Below are 16,243 nucleotides of genomic sequence, written 5' to 3'. Positions count from 1 at the left end.
TTAATTGGGCAATTTAAATTATCATGCGATCTACACTGCATATTGTCCATGGTCACTTGACAAAATCATAGGGTGGAGGAACACAAGAAAGTTAAAGTGAATACATCAAGTACCACCAAGCCCCCTATGCCACGGCTATTGCTATGCCCTTGCATATAAAGGTATATGTAATGCTGTCCCTTTCACGTTTTTGTCAAGTAATACATCATTAGTTTGCAAATCTACTTAGCCCTGTATATAAATGTGTTCAGCTCATGGTAAATAGATAACCGCACAAAAACTCTGTTTATCTTCATTCTTTTGCTTTGCGTGGTGACAGGTCCAGTATGCACAAGAGTGGTGACTGCAGGAGAGTGACATTCAGATGTAGATTATACTACTGGAGATTGATATTAATGATATCTGATTTTCTACTGGAATCACTGCAAGTTAATTACTGACATAGACGTATGTGTGATAGCGCCAATGTTTTCTACAGAGATAATGGCACTTGGAGCAGGATCAAGTAGCCCTGGCAGCTGTACATTTAAGTGTGGGTTGGCAATGACTACAAACCATCAACTGTACTCATTTATGGAAGGTAATTGCGCTCAAATGCTTTAGTGAAGTTCAGGATCAAACCGCTTACCGTATTTTTAAGATGCTTCTTTATAGGCTTAGAACTTTATGGTACCTATTTCATCAACAGGCTTGGTGGTTGATACATAGTTTTGCTGATGAATCCGTACGCTGTAGTAAGTAGGGCTAACACAACATTTCATTTTGTTATTTATGTCAGCCCATTAATGTTATTTATGTCGGCTCATTTGTGTGACCATCAAAGACATCCATAAGTGACACTCAACGTCTGAGACAAGAGAGGATCCAAAATGTCAAGTATATGGTAAAATGCAAACCTTATTGCCTTGGGAATTGAAGTATAGTCTTGTAACTCGAGCATTGCCAGCTTGGCGGAAACAGATGAGTTGTTGTGGCCGGTTCCATTCAAACATTCGGACACTACCATCCTGTGCACCGGTAAGATCTAATGTAATGAAAATGAAAAAGTATCACTCTTCCACCCCGATTGAAGGATATGAACCATCAAAGGATTTAAATCCAGTACTTACAGTACTGGTGAACAGGATGTGAAGCCATTCTTTTGACATTATTCAGATTTCTTTTTATTAGCTACAAGGGAGGAAAAAAATAATAATGGTAAATATTAAAATGAAAGGGTATATATACACACAACGTAAAGTAATCTAGAGGATATAAGTAACTTTTACTGCATTATTGCATATTACTGTATATTGCACATCTCTGCTGCTGAAACAATCCCATGCCCAAAAGAGAACATGGCAAGTTTTACTCAAATGAATATGTACAATGTATAGAAGGAAAGTGCTAGACGGAGCCAAGTGCTAGACAGAGCCCATTTCATAGTCCTGATGTGCTTGAAACTGCAATACAGCTTGCTTGCGCTCTTTCATTGATTCAGCTGCTGACGGAAATCTGAGTACATGACAACGCAGAAGGAGCAACAGATGTCAGACTTCATTTCCCAGAATCCCAGCATTACAGTGAAAAACATGAATGCATGTAACAGAGGAAGGACTCAGCAGTTCACAGGAATCAGGCGCAAGTCCTTATTTTTCCTTACAGGTTCTAGAGGCATTAACCTTGTATGGATAGGAGCACAACAGCATGCATGCACACATTCACAAAGGATTTTTAATTTTCAATGAAAAACACAGAATTTTGGCTTTTCAGTCTACATAGTGGCAAGAGACATTGTGTAGGCTCATAAACCACAAATCCTGCAAACAAAATGCTGGAATTAATTACTTAGAGATACACTTGTAATTCCATAGTCACTTACCGCATGCCCTGAAAAAGCTGTAAGGTTAACTCATACATAACAAACTCTGGGCAATATATGGACCACACTATGTATGCCCCACTCCAGACCCTCAGGAAAGCTATGTTGGGGAGGAGCCCTGGATCACAAGGGAAGAAATATGGGGTAGGAGGAAGAAAGCACTCTATACCATGAAACTGTATTAGGAGGGGGGCACTAGACATCAGGGAACTGTATAGGGGAGGGGTTTGGTCAGACACCTGGGAACTTTATGAGAGAGGGAGGTGGCTTGTATGAATATACAATGTATGACCAATTCTGATATATTAAACTTCTAATATGAATAACTACTTGGCCATGTTTCTAGAAGTTTACAATAAATGGTTGCTACTGTACTGTAATGAAGAATTCCACCCCTAAGAATGGCTAAACACATCTCTTGACATTATGAGGTCTGTAGAAAAATGTTGTAAGAAACATTTATTAATAATATATATATTGAAAATGATTCTTACAATGCCAGCTCCGGTGCTTGTCTGCCCACTGCCAAGCCAAGGCATGGATGAAGAAGGCTGCATTTGTCCAATGTTAAAGGAAGCCACACCAGTTTGGTGAATGGCAGTAGTTGATCCTCTGAAATCCATGTCATCAGAGCTACCAGGAGAAGAAGAAAGTTCAACTACTACTGATATTTTCACAATGGCAAACAGCATGGAATCTAAAGCAGTAGCAAAGAAAGAAACCTTTTAGATTCTCTGTCATATTCTTCCCCAATCCATACATATGGCTGGGCGGCCAAGAGGTTTGACACATCCAGTTCTTGTACATCATGTGTGGAAGCAAGTACAATCTCATTACCATTTGCCTAAAAAACAAAAACAAAAAAAACCCATGGTTAATCTAATGACAATCTCCCCTTGCCAGTTTATCAAGTCAAATGTTGGGTGTTTTTTAATAACACAAGACTTTGGGCATATTTATTACAATTTGTAAAGGAAAAAAAAAATCAAATTCCTGATTCTGCCAGAGCTAATGAAAACACTTTTCACTTTTTTTGTATAGCACATGCAATGACTGTACTGTTTATCAAAAATAAACAAACGAAAACGGCCAGACTCTGAGCAGCTGCCCAGTGCAACTTTTCACATGTACTAGTTTTTTATAGGAGTCTGCTCTTCGGGAGTCCGTTTACTTAGATTCTTAATTCTTCGATTTTGTGAGACTGGTTTTGTGATTCCCAGGATCATTAATCCTAAGGTTTGCAGTACAAAAATCTTATCCACTGCATGTGTTTGTGTTTGGACCATTACCCTTTCGTTTTGAAGACTACAAGCATAAATGGCCACTCTACCATACTGAATGCTTTGTGTGAACGTCAAAGGATAATATAACTCAGTGACCTTGCAAATGCACTGTAGGCTTTATCTAGAGGCTCGATTTGAAGTAAAAGCCTGCTTGGCAACTTTTTATAAATTTAGCAATGTAAATAATTGAAGTGCAAATACTTTTGCTGATTCTTATGACTACAGTTAAAAGTGATTTAAGCCTAGAAGAGTCAAGTAGTAATATTTGAACCATAAGGGTCTCCAACATTCAGTTTGAGGTCTGACTCTAAAAGGAAGGCATGTTAAAAGCATCTAAGAATAAAAAATAAATAGTTTTTCACATTTAAGATCAGAGCTAGGAATTTATTTTAGGGCAATACATTTTTATGTAGGGGTAGGCTAGCCTCTGTAATTAAAGAATCATTTTATATTGTTTATTAAAGCATTGGATGGAACAGTGATACACTCTCAAGAAAGGCCACAATAGTGTCACTGTCATCACTTTTTAAAGAATGCAAGTCATAACAAACATCTCACAATGCTCCTCACTTCTTTCCTAGAGAAGAAATGCATATATTATATTTAACCTTGATTCTAGGATTAGCAGCGATGGGGGTGTCAGCCTTCGCTAAAGCTAGACCTTCCAACAAATTCAAATATAATATGCTAAACAGAAATAACTCCTATTCCTCGGACGCCACCAACTGAAACTTAAGGCTTACAGGAGGGGTCTGCTATACATTTCTTTTCTGTATCTCTAGCTATATAAGCACTCCAATTATTCAAATATTTACCATTTCTTCAAAAAATCCTATTTGGTCTTTAAACCAGAGAGATGTTTCAATCTCCAATGAAAAATTCTATTCTATAGTAGTAGTTCAGCCTCTATGGGATAATAACCCAACATTCCTTGTGGCAGATAACCCACAAACGAATATTGGCTACTAACTTATTTGAAGTCAGAATTAGGTTTATTTAGATAAAGTGAATGGGCATAACCTGAAAGACAAAAGAAATATGTAATATGTAACATCGGGAATTTTCCTTCTCCGTGTATTTGCTATTTTATTTTTTCTTCCAACCCATTATATTGGACTCTATTGTATTCTCTTTACTCTGCTATAGTAATGTCCACCCGCCTCGTTGTGATTGGCCACACCGCTGATCAGATGGCCCACATGTGGCAGAATGACATGCGTGTGTGTGGCAGGATGGCACACCTGGCATCCAAAGAGATGGACATAGAGATAATACAGAATTTGTCAAATAGGGTCTTATTTGGTAGTACGCCACACAAAAATACAGCTCTAGTTTACACATTTTGAAGTGCAAAGTCTGAAATATTTACCTTGTTAATAGCAAAAGCCATTATAATATCAGATTCTTTGTGAATGATCTTTGCTTTCCCACCTGGGTAACCAAGATCAGCTTCAACCTACAGGAAAGAAAACTCTTCCATTACCACAGCAGTCTACAGGTTAGTTCTTTATCCCCCTTAAAACATATAGACGACAAGTTGAAACACATGCAGCGTTCACTTGTTCCAGCACTTTACAGGTGTAGCAGTTTTATGATTAACAATGGTTAGGCAGAGATAAGACTGTTGCTCATACCAAGTTACTGAAAAAATAGTGCAGTAAGAAGAGAGTTAAAGCAGAAACCTAATTTGTAAATCACTAAGCCCAAAAATACCAGTGTGTGAGTGTAGCATTCCCAACACCTGCTGAGAGTAGGCATTTTCCAAACATACTTCATTGAAGCTTAATGGCAGCATCTCACAACCAGCACAAGTTGTCAGCTGTGACAATGTTCTGATTATAACAAGTGCATACCAATCTTATACTTTTGTTTACAAGCTACAAGTGGTGGCTGCTGCTTAACCACACAATCACTAGTTCTAAGTATGGCTGTGTGGAATCAGGGCTTTGTATAGAAATACCAGACCTGTGGTTTCTATATTTACACATTCCAGTCACAGACTGCTTCTAGCAACTATAACACTGTAATGTACTAACAGTGGCAATAATTGCCAGAGCTGACTGCTGTGACATGCAACTGATGAGTTTTTTGTTGTTGTTGTAAAAGTAACTTCACAATTATATTAAAATAAAGACATTCATAGATCTCTAGATAACAGTGGGGAATCTGGGATTGTTCTCACTCTGACTGCAGCAGGTATGTACATTAAGAACAACCCTTGCTAGCACCAGTATTATCCTTCAACATTACTGACAGCCTGCATTGCTGCGGAAACACAGGAACACCTATAGACATCCACACCAGGGTTAAGTGTGGGCATAAATTATGTGCTTTTTCTTATTGCATGTATGTATGCTAGGAGTATAGCATTATGATGCAGTATGCTAGGAGTATAGCAGTATGATGCAGCTATTCTTAAGAGAGGATAAGTACCTGCACAGCACCAACCTGCACCCTCACCTGGGGTCAGACTAAAGGTGGCCACACACGTTACAATAAAATGATCCGATTTTACAGCAATTCGATAAAAACGATCGTATCTCCCGAAAAAAATCAAAAGCTTTTTTTTCATTCGACTGAAAAATCCGATCGGATTTCCCGTTTTTTTTCGATTTATATCGATCCGGAATGCCAGATATTTGTCTTCAATTTTTTTAAAGATTGTATGGTGTGTGTTAGATTGCCAATTTATTAATATACACACCCTAGCAATTTTCTCAGAGTTTCCAATCAGTTTTATCATAATTGGGGAAAAATTGAACATAGGTGTGCGGTACATTGGTCATATTTTTTAAAATTTTAAATTTTTTAAGTTACAATCAGTCAGAAAAATTGATTGCAATTCCTTAATTGAACAGATATCTAAAAAATTGTATGGTGTGTGGCCACCTTAAGACTTATGGTTAGGAATTTCTGCCATCTACTCAGACTTCCTTGTGTCTGCTCCCTCTTCTGTTGCTGCTGGTCTCTATCCAGTATGTGGGCAGCAGCAACTTCACAATAACGCATGACCCAGCCTTGGGGGCTTAGGTGACATTTGCCTGCCCATAAAAAGATGGTGTGTGTATATTACATGGGTCATGTGGAAAAGGATAAACATTTGAGGGGTGCTGGTAAAACCAATTAAAAAAAACTAAACACTAGGCTCCGCCAAGGCACTGCTGCAATGCTCCTGTCCTAATCAACCCCCTTATTTTTAAACATTTAAGCACCTGTTCCTTGAGTAACCTCCGCACAACCTTATGTGCATTTCTTGGTAGAACCCATGTTGTAGGCCTCTGATTGTCAAACACACACAGTATGAAAGTTTGCAGCATTAGCATGCTTCTCGCAACTGGAAAGCTTCTCTGCATCCAGTATCCTATATTCTAGAATCAGGATTTGTCACATGTGGTTACTAATATTTGTAGAAGTCGTTATCCAATGCATACCCTCAGCAATGTGAATATAGTTGCAAAGAAACTGTGACCCAGGAGAAAACACCGCAGCCATAATGGAAGACATAAAATGCTGGTACTAGTGAACATGGAGGTGAGTGCTAGAGGAGGAGAAGGAGCCTTGGTAAGACATACTACCTGATACTTCAGAAGATCTGCTATGGAGGCTACTCTGAAACGCTCCGCACTGTCTTCTACACACTACATGACACAACACAATCACAAACACAAAAACACATGCACAAAGAAACACATAAGAAAAAAAAAATAAGAATGAGACATTCCAGGTAACTATTTGGATACCATCTTTTTATGGCATGACAGATAAGCTGCTTAGGCTTTGTCATGCACAATAAATGCATTGAGCTGGCCTATAGACAATGAGCAAATAATAATAATACAAAATCATAAAAACAAATGCACATGGCTAAAATGATAATAAAAAAAATGTTCAGCACAGCATGAAACATTATACTTACATCTTTCCAGTGTGTGCTAAGAGGATACGTGCCATATACATACTAAGCAAATGTACTATACATTTTTAAGTGCTATAGGAAACATCCATAGCTCTACATTAAAAGGGGTTTATGTGTTTAAAGGAATGTTCCCTCTAAATCTAAAGCCCCAGTACCCTAATAAGGACAAACCCCCTGTGGCTCCAGAACAACAAGCCATGTATGTGGATTTAATAAAGCTATACAAGCGAAAGTGGTCACACGAGCTAAGAATTAAAATGTTGGAATTCAAATCCAAACTGCATTTAATACAATATGCATGGGTGGGTGGTGGGGGGCTTTGGGAGGGTTGCTAAATAGTCGTGACCACACCATGTACAATGTTCTCAGTGAACCCTCTCCTCTCTACCATTCCCTCAGCTGTGATGTGAAATTCAGCTAGGTGGGGGTGCTAGATAGTCATGACCACACCATGCACAATGTTCTCAGTGAACCCTCTCCTCTCTCCCATTCCCTCAGCTGTGATGTGAAATTCAGCTAGGTGGGGGTGCTAGATAGTCATGACCACACCATGTACAATGTTCTCAGTGAACCCTCTTCTCTCTCCCATTCCCTCAGCTGTGATGTGAAATTCAGCTAGGTGGGGGTGCTAGATAGTCATGACCACACCATGCACAATGTTCTCAGTGAACCCTCTCCTCTCTCCCATTCCCTCAGCTGTGATGTGAAATTCAGCTAGGTGGGGGTGCTAGATAGTCGTGACCACACCATGTACAATGTTCTCAGTGAACCCTCTCCTCTCTCCCATTCCCTCAGCTGTGATGTGAAATTCAGCTAGGTGGGGGTGCTAGATAGTCGTGAGCACACCATGTACAATGTTCTCAGTGAACCCTCTCCTCTCTACCATTCCCTCAGCTGTGATGTGAAATTCAGCTAGGTGGGGGTGCTAGATAGTCATGACCACACCATGTACAATGTTCTCAGTGAACCCTCTCCTCTCTACCATTCCCTCAGCTGTGATGTGAAATTCAGCTAGGTGGGGGTGCTAGATAGTCATGACCACACCATGTACAATGTTCTCAGTGAATCCCTCTCCTCTCTCCCATTCCCTCAGCTGTGATGTGAAATTCAGCTAGGTGGGGGTGCTAGATAGTCATGACCACACCATGTACAATGTTCTCAGTTAATCCCTCTTGCTTTCTTCTGTTTCCTCACCTGTGATGTGAAATACAGCAAGGTGGGGGTGCTAGGTAGTCATGACCACACTATACACAATTTCAGGACAAGGAACAGAGGTGCCAAAAAGAATAAAATACTTTAAAATTTCTAAAATGGGGGGTAAAGGATGACTTACCTCCCCAGTAAGGACACAATGGTAATAATAATAACCATTGTTTATTATTATTATTGCCATTGTGTCCTTACTGGGGAGGTAAGTCATCCTTTACCCGCTATTTTAGAAATTGTAAAGTATTTTATTCTTTTTGGCACCTCTGTTCCTTGTCCTGAAATTATATCCACTTGTTGGATGGGTGTGATCACCTTTTTATATCTACAGAGAGCGACATCTTAGCCTGAGTGGGGACAGGCCTAATATCCCCTCAAGCGCTATCAGTGGTTGCCTACTTTCGGCAACTCATACTTGTGAGTATAACCTTATACTATTGATTTACAATTATCAATCAACAATAATACACTATTGGGGCTCTCGATTTTTTTTCTCTGTTTTTCTACACATTATGCACAATGTTCTCAGTGAACCCCTTGCTATCTCCCATTTCCTCAGCTGTGATGTGAAATTCAGCTAAATGGTTTCTCTTCATCTACAACGTGTGTGCAAACCCCGGGCAGAACAGAAAGTTTGTACAGGACTAATCAGATAATTCTCAACTGTCGATTTATCAATCCTTTCTAAATCTGTGTAACCCTGTGTAAAGTTCTATCTCTGGCCAAAGCAATTCGGGTAATTCATAGTTATTTATAGAGCTAGAAAAAACACCTTTCTTAAAATTTTCATCTCAACCCTATCCAATAACTGCTCCATATGGAAAGAAGGAGAAATCAAATTCCGTAAACAGTTACAGCATCCAACTGCTGTACATAAACATATTTTTTTTCTTATGCATTACAGGTAGGTGCTTTGGGAGAACTCTAGCATGTATAGATGTTCATGAAGGGGAAAACTGAGAACCTTTAGATTTTACAGCTGTAGCATAACAACCCCTTTAAACACAGCAGAATTGTTGCTATAGATGTTATTGTCCCAAAAATGAACACTTAAGAAGCATATAAAATTATGAGTACTTAAACAGGGAGAAATAAAAAAACAAGATACACAAATGAAGATAGTGATGACTATGCATTATAAAGAAATTGCTAATTAAGAAGCCTTACCTCACTCTGCTTCCTCTTCTTTGTGAAGATGTATCTTATAAAAGTTTCCTGCAGAATCTCTTGTTTGACCAGGTAATGCCAGAGACGTTTCAGAGGGAGTGCAGAATAATCTTTGGATCTGTATCATAGTGGTGCTATTAGATTGCAGGCTTATAGCAGTGTCATTCTGTTTAGTATTAATGTACACAATTCTGAAGCTTAGGAAAGCTCCTGGACAGAGACACATACTGTAACAGGCCCCAAAGGGGTGACATGCAGTACAGAACATTTCTGTTGACTTCAAACATCCAATCAGATCCATCTAAACTAAAAAAAAAAAAAAAAATAGCAACCATTCTTCACATGGCTGAATGCTTGAAATGAGAGATTAGGGTCCTTTCCTTGAGCGGTTATTTACGCCTGGGCCCGAGGTGAAAGCTGCTAGTGTGCATCTGCACAGTGGCGTAACTTACTGTTCTTGTTTACGTTTGGGGGGCTGCCAGCGTTGGAATGAGGGACGGGGGAAGCCTCATTAGGAACCAGAGGCTTTTCCCTCCCAAGACAAGTATCTGATTTTTATTCAAATCAAAGTCGCAGGTTTTCTTTAGGATACAGTATACTTTATGTGCTCGAGTATGACAGTTTCTGATATAGTAAACTTCTGAAATCGTAAACTACAAGAGAAGGATCCGCAGATTTCAGATGAGTTCGTAAAAAGTCGGTTAACTTTATTGCAAAAATCCCCAAAAAGACATACACGTCCACAGGATCAAACTGACGTCTATTGGGCTCAGTATGTGCCCTTAGTCATAGTTTCAAATAAACTGAGAAACGGGTGGGACATTTATAGGTGGAGAGGGAAAAAGGAGTTTCCCCTCCTATACAGGTCCCAAAGGTTTGGTTGATGAGGCTCTGTAAAATGTATAAGCTGTAGGCTTGCTATACACCAGCGGTTCTGGATGTAAGTCTGGCTTCAGGGGCATAAAGAGATAATTTGCATATTCAGCAGGGGTGCATTGTGGGAAACCACAGTTGCTCACTTAAAGCTGAATTATTATTAGCCCCAGACAATGAACAAGCATACAGATCAGGTGTTTCTGACTGAAGTTTGACTGGATTTGCCGCATGCCATTTCTGGTGTGTGATTTAGACGCTACTGATGCATGAAAGATCAGCAGGACACCAGGAAACTGGTATTTAAAATGGCAGCTTCCATATCCCTTTTACTTTAGTTCTCCTAGAACAGAATATTTGGTCAAATTACCTTCATTTTGCACAAAACATTTTGTAAATAAAAAACAAAAAAAAAACAACCCCCAAACCTGCAGTTTTTACAAAATAGAAATAATAAAAATGTATGATGTATCAGTTCTTTTGGATCCCTGCTCAGGTTTGCCTTGCCAGTCCTTATGAAGTCATGTCTTATTAATGAATCAGCAAGAAGCATTGCTCTAGCTGACTGAGCAATCACCATACACCCTGCATGCCCATCTGACTAAAGCAGGTTTTTGGTGAGGGTAGGAGTAGCCAGCTGTCAGTCACAGAAGACCTATGAACTGATATAGCAGCCATTTCCCTTTGCATTCAGAAAAACGAAACTATTGCACAAACGTAATATTACAGTTACTATATACATATAAAAACTCTGCCTTCTCAGTTTGTATATCCAGTTCCATGGGACTTTATTTCCAGGGTTGAACAGGCATGAACATTCATGCCCACACTTAACCCTGGTCTACAAAGTGCCAATACAAAGCAATTTTTTCAGCTTCATTGCTTATTACTGGTGTTTACTGCCACTTACTTGAATGGTGTGTTCTCAGGATCAAGCATTGCTTTATGCCGAAGAATAGCAGGTCCCGTACCCACAGACAACTCACTAGGGAAAGTGTTAATATAATTAGGAGGTGGGCCTCCAAACTGGTCCATAGTCTCATGCAGTATTTGCTCCCATTTTTCAAGAGTTTTCACAACGGCAATACCAAGCGGAGATTTAACAGGCAAGTCTATTTAAAAAAAAAAAAAAAAAAAAAAAAAAAAAATTTAACAGCACAAGAGATAATATTCAATACTCAAAATATTACAAAATATTAACAAAATACAAGCAGATTAATTTAAAACTAAACATATGCTTTTAGATTACTGGTAGGATTAGGTGAACAATTATCTGCCCAACCTTATACTAGTAAATATTAAATTACATTGTCAATAAACACTGGATCTTTAGCGAAAATGATACTTGATAGACCCCCAGGTGCATTGTTCTCTTTTTTTCTCCCAACTACTAGAAGTAGCTCAACCATGCACACCCATCCTCCACAGCAACAGACGGGTTGCTAGATTCCAGGCTACTGATGCTTCTGTATAGCATTTGGTCCCAAACTTGCGCCTGAGAGACTGAATTCTAACCCCAGCAGTTGACAGTAATTGCAAATGTTTACCAGGAATTACAATCACCGCACCTCCACATCTGCTGGCTGAGTACTGACCAACACAGAACAGCGCTGGAGGTGACAAAAGCTATTGCATCTGCCAATGGTTGAGTTTACACACAGATTAAAAGCAAGGTTCTGCCACAGACTGCCTCCACAGGGCTTAGACAAGCACATGTGCCTGGAGTTGGGCTGGGCTCTATAGACTAAAAAGATGGTTTCTGACTTATACATACAAAAAAATAAAAAAACAAACAAACCAAAAAAAAAAAGAATGTTCTGCCTCTAAAAAAATACTCTGCAGCTGGAAGAAAGTGAATGGGGTACAAAAGTAAGATCAGAGAAATGGAAGGCAACAAGCGATGATGAGAGACACAAGGAGAAGAATGATGCAACAGGGAGTATAAACAGTGACTGGGTAAGAAGCAGTGACAACGCTCACACAAACCTGCTAGTTCCAGTCCAGCGATTGGAAAGAAATTCTTTACATTGTTGATGCCAAGCTTCACCATTGCTAAACGTATTAATGTCCAGCTAAAAAAAGTACATAAACAGAGATGTGTTACAAGAAATGCAGGAAAGGGGTTTTTAATAGTTAAAAAGAGAAAACGTTTCAGGAGCCAGTCAATGGCCTCAATTCACTAAGATCATGCTGGAGATAATAAGGCAAGAGAAAACTTACCTCCACACAGTGAGATAGTTATTTTATCTCTTCATTCCTTAAGTTACCTCCTCTGTAGTTATTTTCACATGCAGTTAATTAACAGCCTGTCTTTAACATTAGAAATTTGGAGTTATTTTAAGATTGAAGAGTTAACTTAAATACAGAAGAGTTAACTTTAGGTTTGCCTGAGGTAAAATGTTTCCTGAATACTACATGCAGCATCACCATGGTGATAACTCTAGAAATATTATTAAAGACAGGAGATAAGCTTAGTGAATTGAGGCCATTATCTTGTTAAATGCGCACTGTTCACGGCTTCATGAATCATTGGCTAGGGTTAGGCATGCCTGGGGGTAGTTAGGGTTAGGCATTGGCGATGGTGGTGACAATTTTTTTCCCATAACTGTACATATATAATATCAATTTAAACACAGAATAAAGTTTTTACTAAAAATACAGTACAATTTTGGCTATCCAGCACCAATGGGAATTGGCTGATGCCAGAGAAGCATGCTTTCTGGAGACTCAATATTAAAAATAGGCTTTGCCAATACGTACTATACTCCACTCTATATACATACCATGACTCTGTATTAAATGTTATAATACAGTAATTAAAAGTACAGTAACCTTGGGGCAGCCATGGAACCCAGTGTTTAAGCACAGAAGAGTCCACAAACAGCCTAAGAGATTGGCCTTCACCACTGTGAGTATTGCTGACGATTCATGCTGGTTGGTTGAGACTGCTAAGTAGTCGAGTTCTGGATAACCAGGAGTCTACTGTAATGGTTCTGCTTTTATTCTTCAAAATTTGGAAAGAACATAAAGACCAGAAATTAGTCCTGCAGGCTACAAGGTGTAGGATGTATGTTGTAGAAGTTGTTCAGGGTAGTTCACTTCCTCTGCAACATAGACCGACCGGGACAATGATCGAGTCGTTGTTGTTCATAAGAGACCGTAATGGTAATGGTTTGTTACCCTCACAGTTCTAATTCTGGCACCAAATCAGCCTATAACTACCATTGTTTACTAACCGAGATGCCACTCTTGTCAATGCCCTTTTGTCTCTTGATTGATTTTACCTGTAAGAACTGGAATTTGTATGTTCTTGTATTTGTGTATCTGAGAGAAAGGCATCATCATCTTCATCATCATCACTTGGTATACTTTCATCCGAATCATAAATAACACCACTATCAGATAAAGGAAGGAAGGGCTGCAATAAAAAAAGGATAGTGGATACGCAGGCGTTAAAGCTGGATAAATACTGAATTGTTGCCCAAATCTGATAACATAAGAGCAAGCTAAATTTTCAAAAAATTGTTCTGCAATTTAACCCCAGGTTAATTGCATGACTTAACAGTATATCAAAATTGCAAGTTAATACGAATTATATAGCAGCTAATTTCATGGCTGGTTAAAACCTGATGTATTCTGATCAAGCCCAAGATTATAATACCGTATATATATGTGTGGATAAGCTCTCCTGTGCATAGCCCGACCCCCCACTTTTGTCCTAAATAAAATAAGCCAATAGCCCTGATGCACCGCAGCTTCCGATGCAAAGCGTGCGCTGGAGCGTGCTTTAGCATGTACAGCTACCTGTCCTTGCTCTGGTTTGCATCCTTTACTGTCCCGTGTACCTTCTGAACTGGCCACTAGAGCTCCAGGCTCACTGTCATGTGACCATAGCGAGTGCGGAGCTCTAGTGGCCAGTTCAGAAGCTACACTGGGACACTAGAGGAGTCCGAGTAAGAAAAGGTAGCTAAAAATTTGGAATACCACTCCAATACACACTCTGTATATAAATAAGCTGCTGTCTCCCCCCCCCCTCCTTTGCACATGTCACTCATGTTGTTATATCCCGTGGATAGGCCAACCCCACCACTTTACAATCAAAATTTGAGTGTCATAAATTCAAGCAATCTGTGGTGATACATGGTAACCGTAAAGCACAATTGTAATGAGAGGGAGATGGAGGCTGCCATATGTATTTCCTTTTAAACAATAACAGTTACCTAGCTATCCTGTTGATCCTCTAATACTTTTAGCCATTCCCCCTGAACTAGCATGCAGCAGATCAGGTGTTTGTGACATTATTGACAGATCTGAAGATTAGCTGCATGGTTGTTTCTGGTGTTATTCAGACACTACTGCAGTCAAATAGAACAGCAGGGCTGCCAGGCAACTGGTATTATTTAAAAGGAAATAAATATGGCAGCCTCCATATCCCTCTCATTAAAGTTGTACTTTAAATGCTCTTAAATTGTTGCATCTTTTAAATTAAAAGGCAGTATGGAAATTTTTGTCAGACATATCTCGTCAGCCTGGAAACAGCTAGTTTGTGTAGGACACACGTTCAATTTTAATTGGCCAATGATTGCCAATCTTACCACCTCCATGTAGTATGAGAGCAAACAGATGAAATACTATTGACTACTATGAACAGATTGTGTAGGTAAGCTCTCATACTACATGGAAGAATTAAAAATGGCCAATCATTGGAGCACCTTCTGAAACAAAATCAAATGGGCAAGTGCCTTTATGAGCCTATACCGTATCAATCAACAAACTTCACAATATTTGTTTGCAATCTTTATATTCTAGACTAGGACACTGTTTCTTTAATAAATAATTTCTACAAACAAAAAAAAACAAAAAACACCAGTTTCAAAACGTGAATATGACCAGACCCAAAACTACACCCATAGCTGTAATGTAATACAGATCTACAGATGTGCTTTATGAACCTTCTATGTTTGCAATGAAGTACAAATGTATTTGTTTTATTTGGCACTTGAGATAGGAAATATCACAGGTCGCTATCAAACAAGTGTGGCAACTATCTGTGCTGAATATTGTGTCTGATGGAGAAACATTGAGGCGAAGGGGAAAGCACAAACCCATAACCTTCAGATATTTTGTCTGTTCAATGGTAGACACAGTGATGTAAACTGGAACGCCGTCAGTAAGCTTATTAGACTGAACTGTCACCTCACTTCTGCGAGCAAGATATTACAAATGCCACGAGACATTCAAATAAAATCTAAATCCAAGAATGAACCTTCAGTCCTGACATCTGTGCAAAGCATTATGAGAATTACGCTAGCTTACCAAACAATGTCATTACCATAAAGGTGTACATGCAAAAAGGAAATACCATGATGAAGAAAAAACAAAACCTTTACTAACAAATAGATGATTACCACTTTAAGTAGGAACTACCTGTAAATAAATAAAAACAGTTGTAACTTATGTCACTCTTTCTTTTTTGAACAAAGAACTAGCAGCAACCCTTTTATTTTGGTTTGTGAAAATATTATAGGACATATAAGTATTGCGGTAAAAAGGATTAAATGAAAATGCATTGTTCGATTGAGCCATGTTTAGCACTCCTTCAAATTAATCTATTTGATGTTCTCGGGTGTTGATTGGAGAACTGTTAATGGCCTTTATTTAACCACTTGCCGACCGCCCACAGCCCATGGGCGGCGGCAAAGTGGATGCCTTAAGGACCGCAATACTCCTTAGGGCGTTGCGTCCTTTTCCTATGCCGAGCTTCCCCCGGCAACTGGCTCTGCCCACCCGCCGTAACATCCCGCCGGCCATACGGAAGCGCCGGCGGGATGTTAACCCCGCGATCGCCGCTACAAAGTGTATAATACACTTTGTAATGTATACAAAGTGTATTATACAGGCTGCCTCCTGCCCTGGTGGTCCCAGTGTCCGAGGGAC

General features: G+C 39.3%; 1 protein-coding gene across 4 annotated transcripts in view; it reads right to left on the bottom strand.

The window, feature by feature from the left end:
* Positions 1 to 16,243, bottom strand: part of DMXL2 (Dmx like 2) — a 210,867-nt gene that overhangs the window by 23,495 nt on the left and 171,129 nt on the right. For 2 of the 4 annotated variants that reach the window (XM_068275436.1, XM_068275437.1), the window contains exons 30-39: positions 13,591 to 13,724; positions 12,293 to 12,378; positions 11,217 to 11,418; positions 9,434 to 9,551; positions 6,720 to 6,782; positions 4,514 to 4,600; positions 2,584 to 2,705; positions 2,356 to 2,494; positions 1,110 to 1,170; positions 897 to 1,024 (exon numbers count right to left, since the gene is read on the bottom strand). In XM_068275436.1, the coding sequence (XP_068131537.1) occupies positions 897 to 1,024; positions 1,110 to 1,170; positions 2,356 to 2,494; positions 2,584 to 2,705; positions 4,514 to 4,600; positions 6,720 to 6,782; positions 9,434 to 9,551; positions 11,217 to 11,418; positions 12,293 to 12,378; positions 13,591 to 13,724 (1,140 nt within the window). The remainder of the gene's footprint in view (positions 1 to 896; positions 1,025 to 1,109; positions 1,171 to 2,355; positions 2,495 to 2,583; positions 2,706 to 4,513; positions 4,601 to 6,719; positions 6,783 to 9,433; positions 9,552 to 11,216; positions 11,419 to 12,292; positions 12,379 to 13,590; positions 13,725 to 16,243) is intronic. The other 2 variants (XM_068275438.1, XM_068275439.1) reach the window with 1 other exon arrangement.

This window comes from Hyperolius riggenbachi, chromosome 3 (assembly GCF_040937935.1).
Source record: "Hyperolius riggenbachi isolate aHypRig1 chromosome 3, aHypRig1.pri, whole genome shotgun sequence".
NCBI classification, from domain to species: domain Eukaryota; kingdom Metazoa; phylum Chordata; class Amphibia; order Anura; family Hyperoliidae; genus Hyperolius; species Hyperolius riggenbachi.
This window is presented reverse-complemented; position numbering and strand designations above follow the sequence as displayed.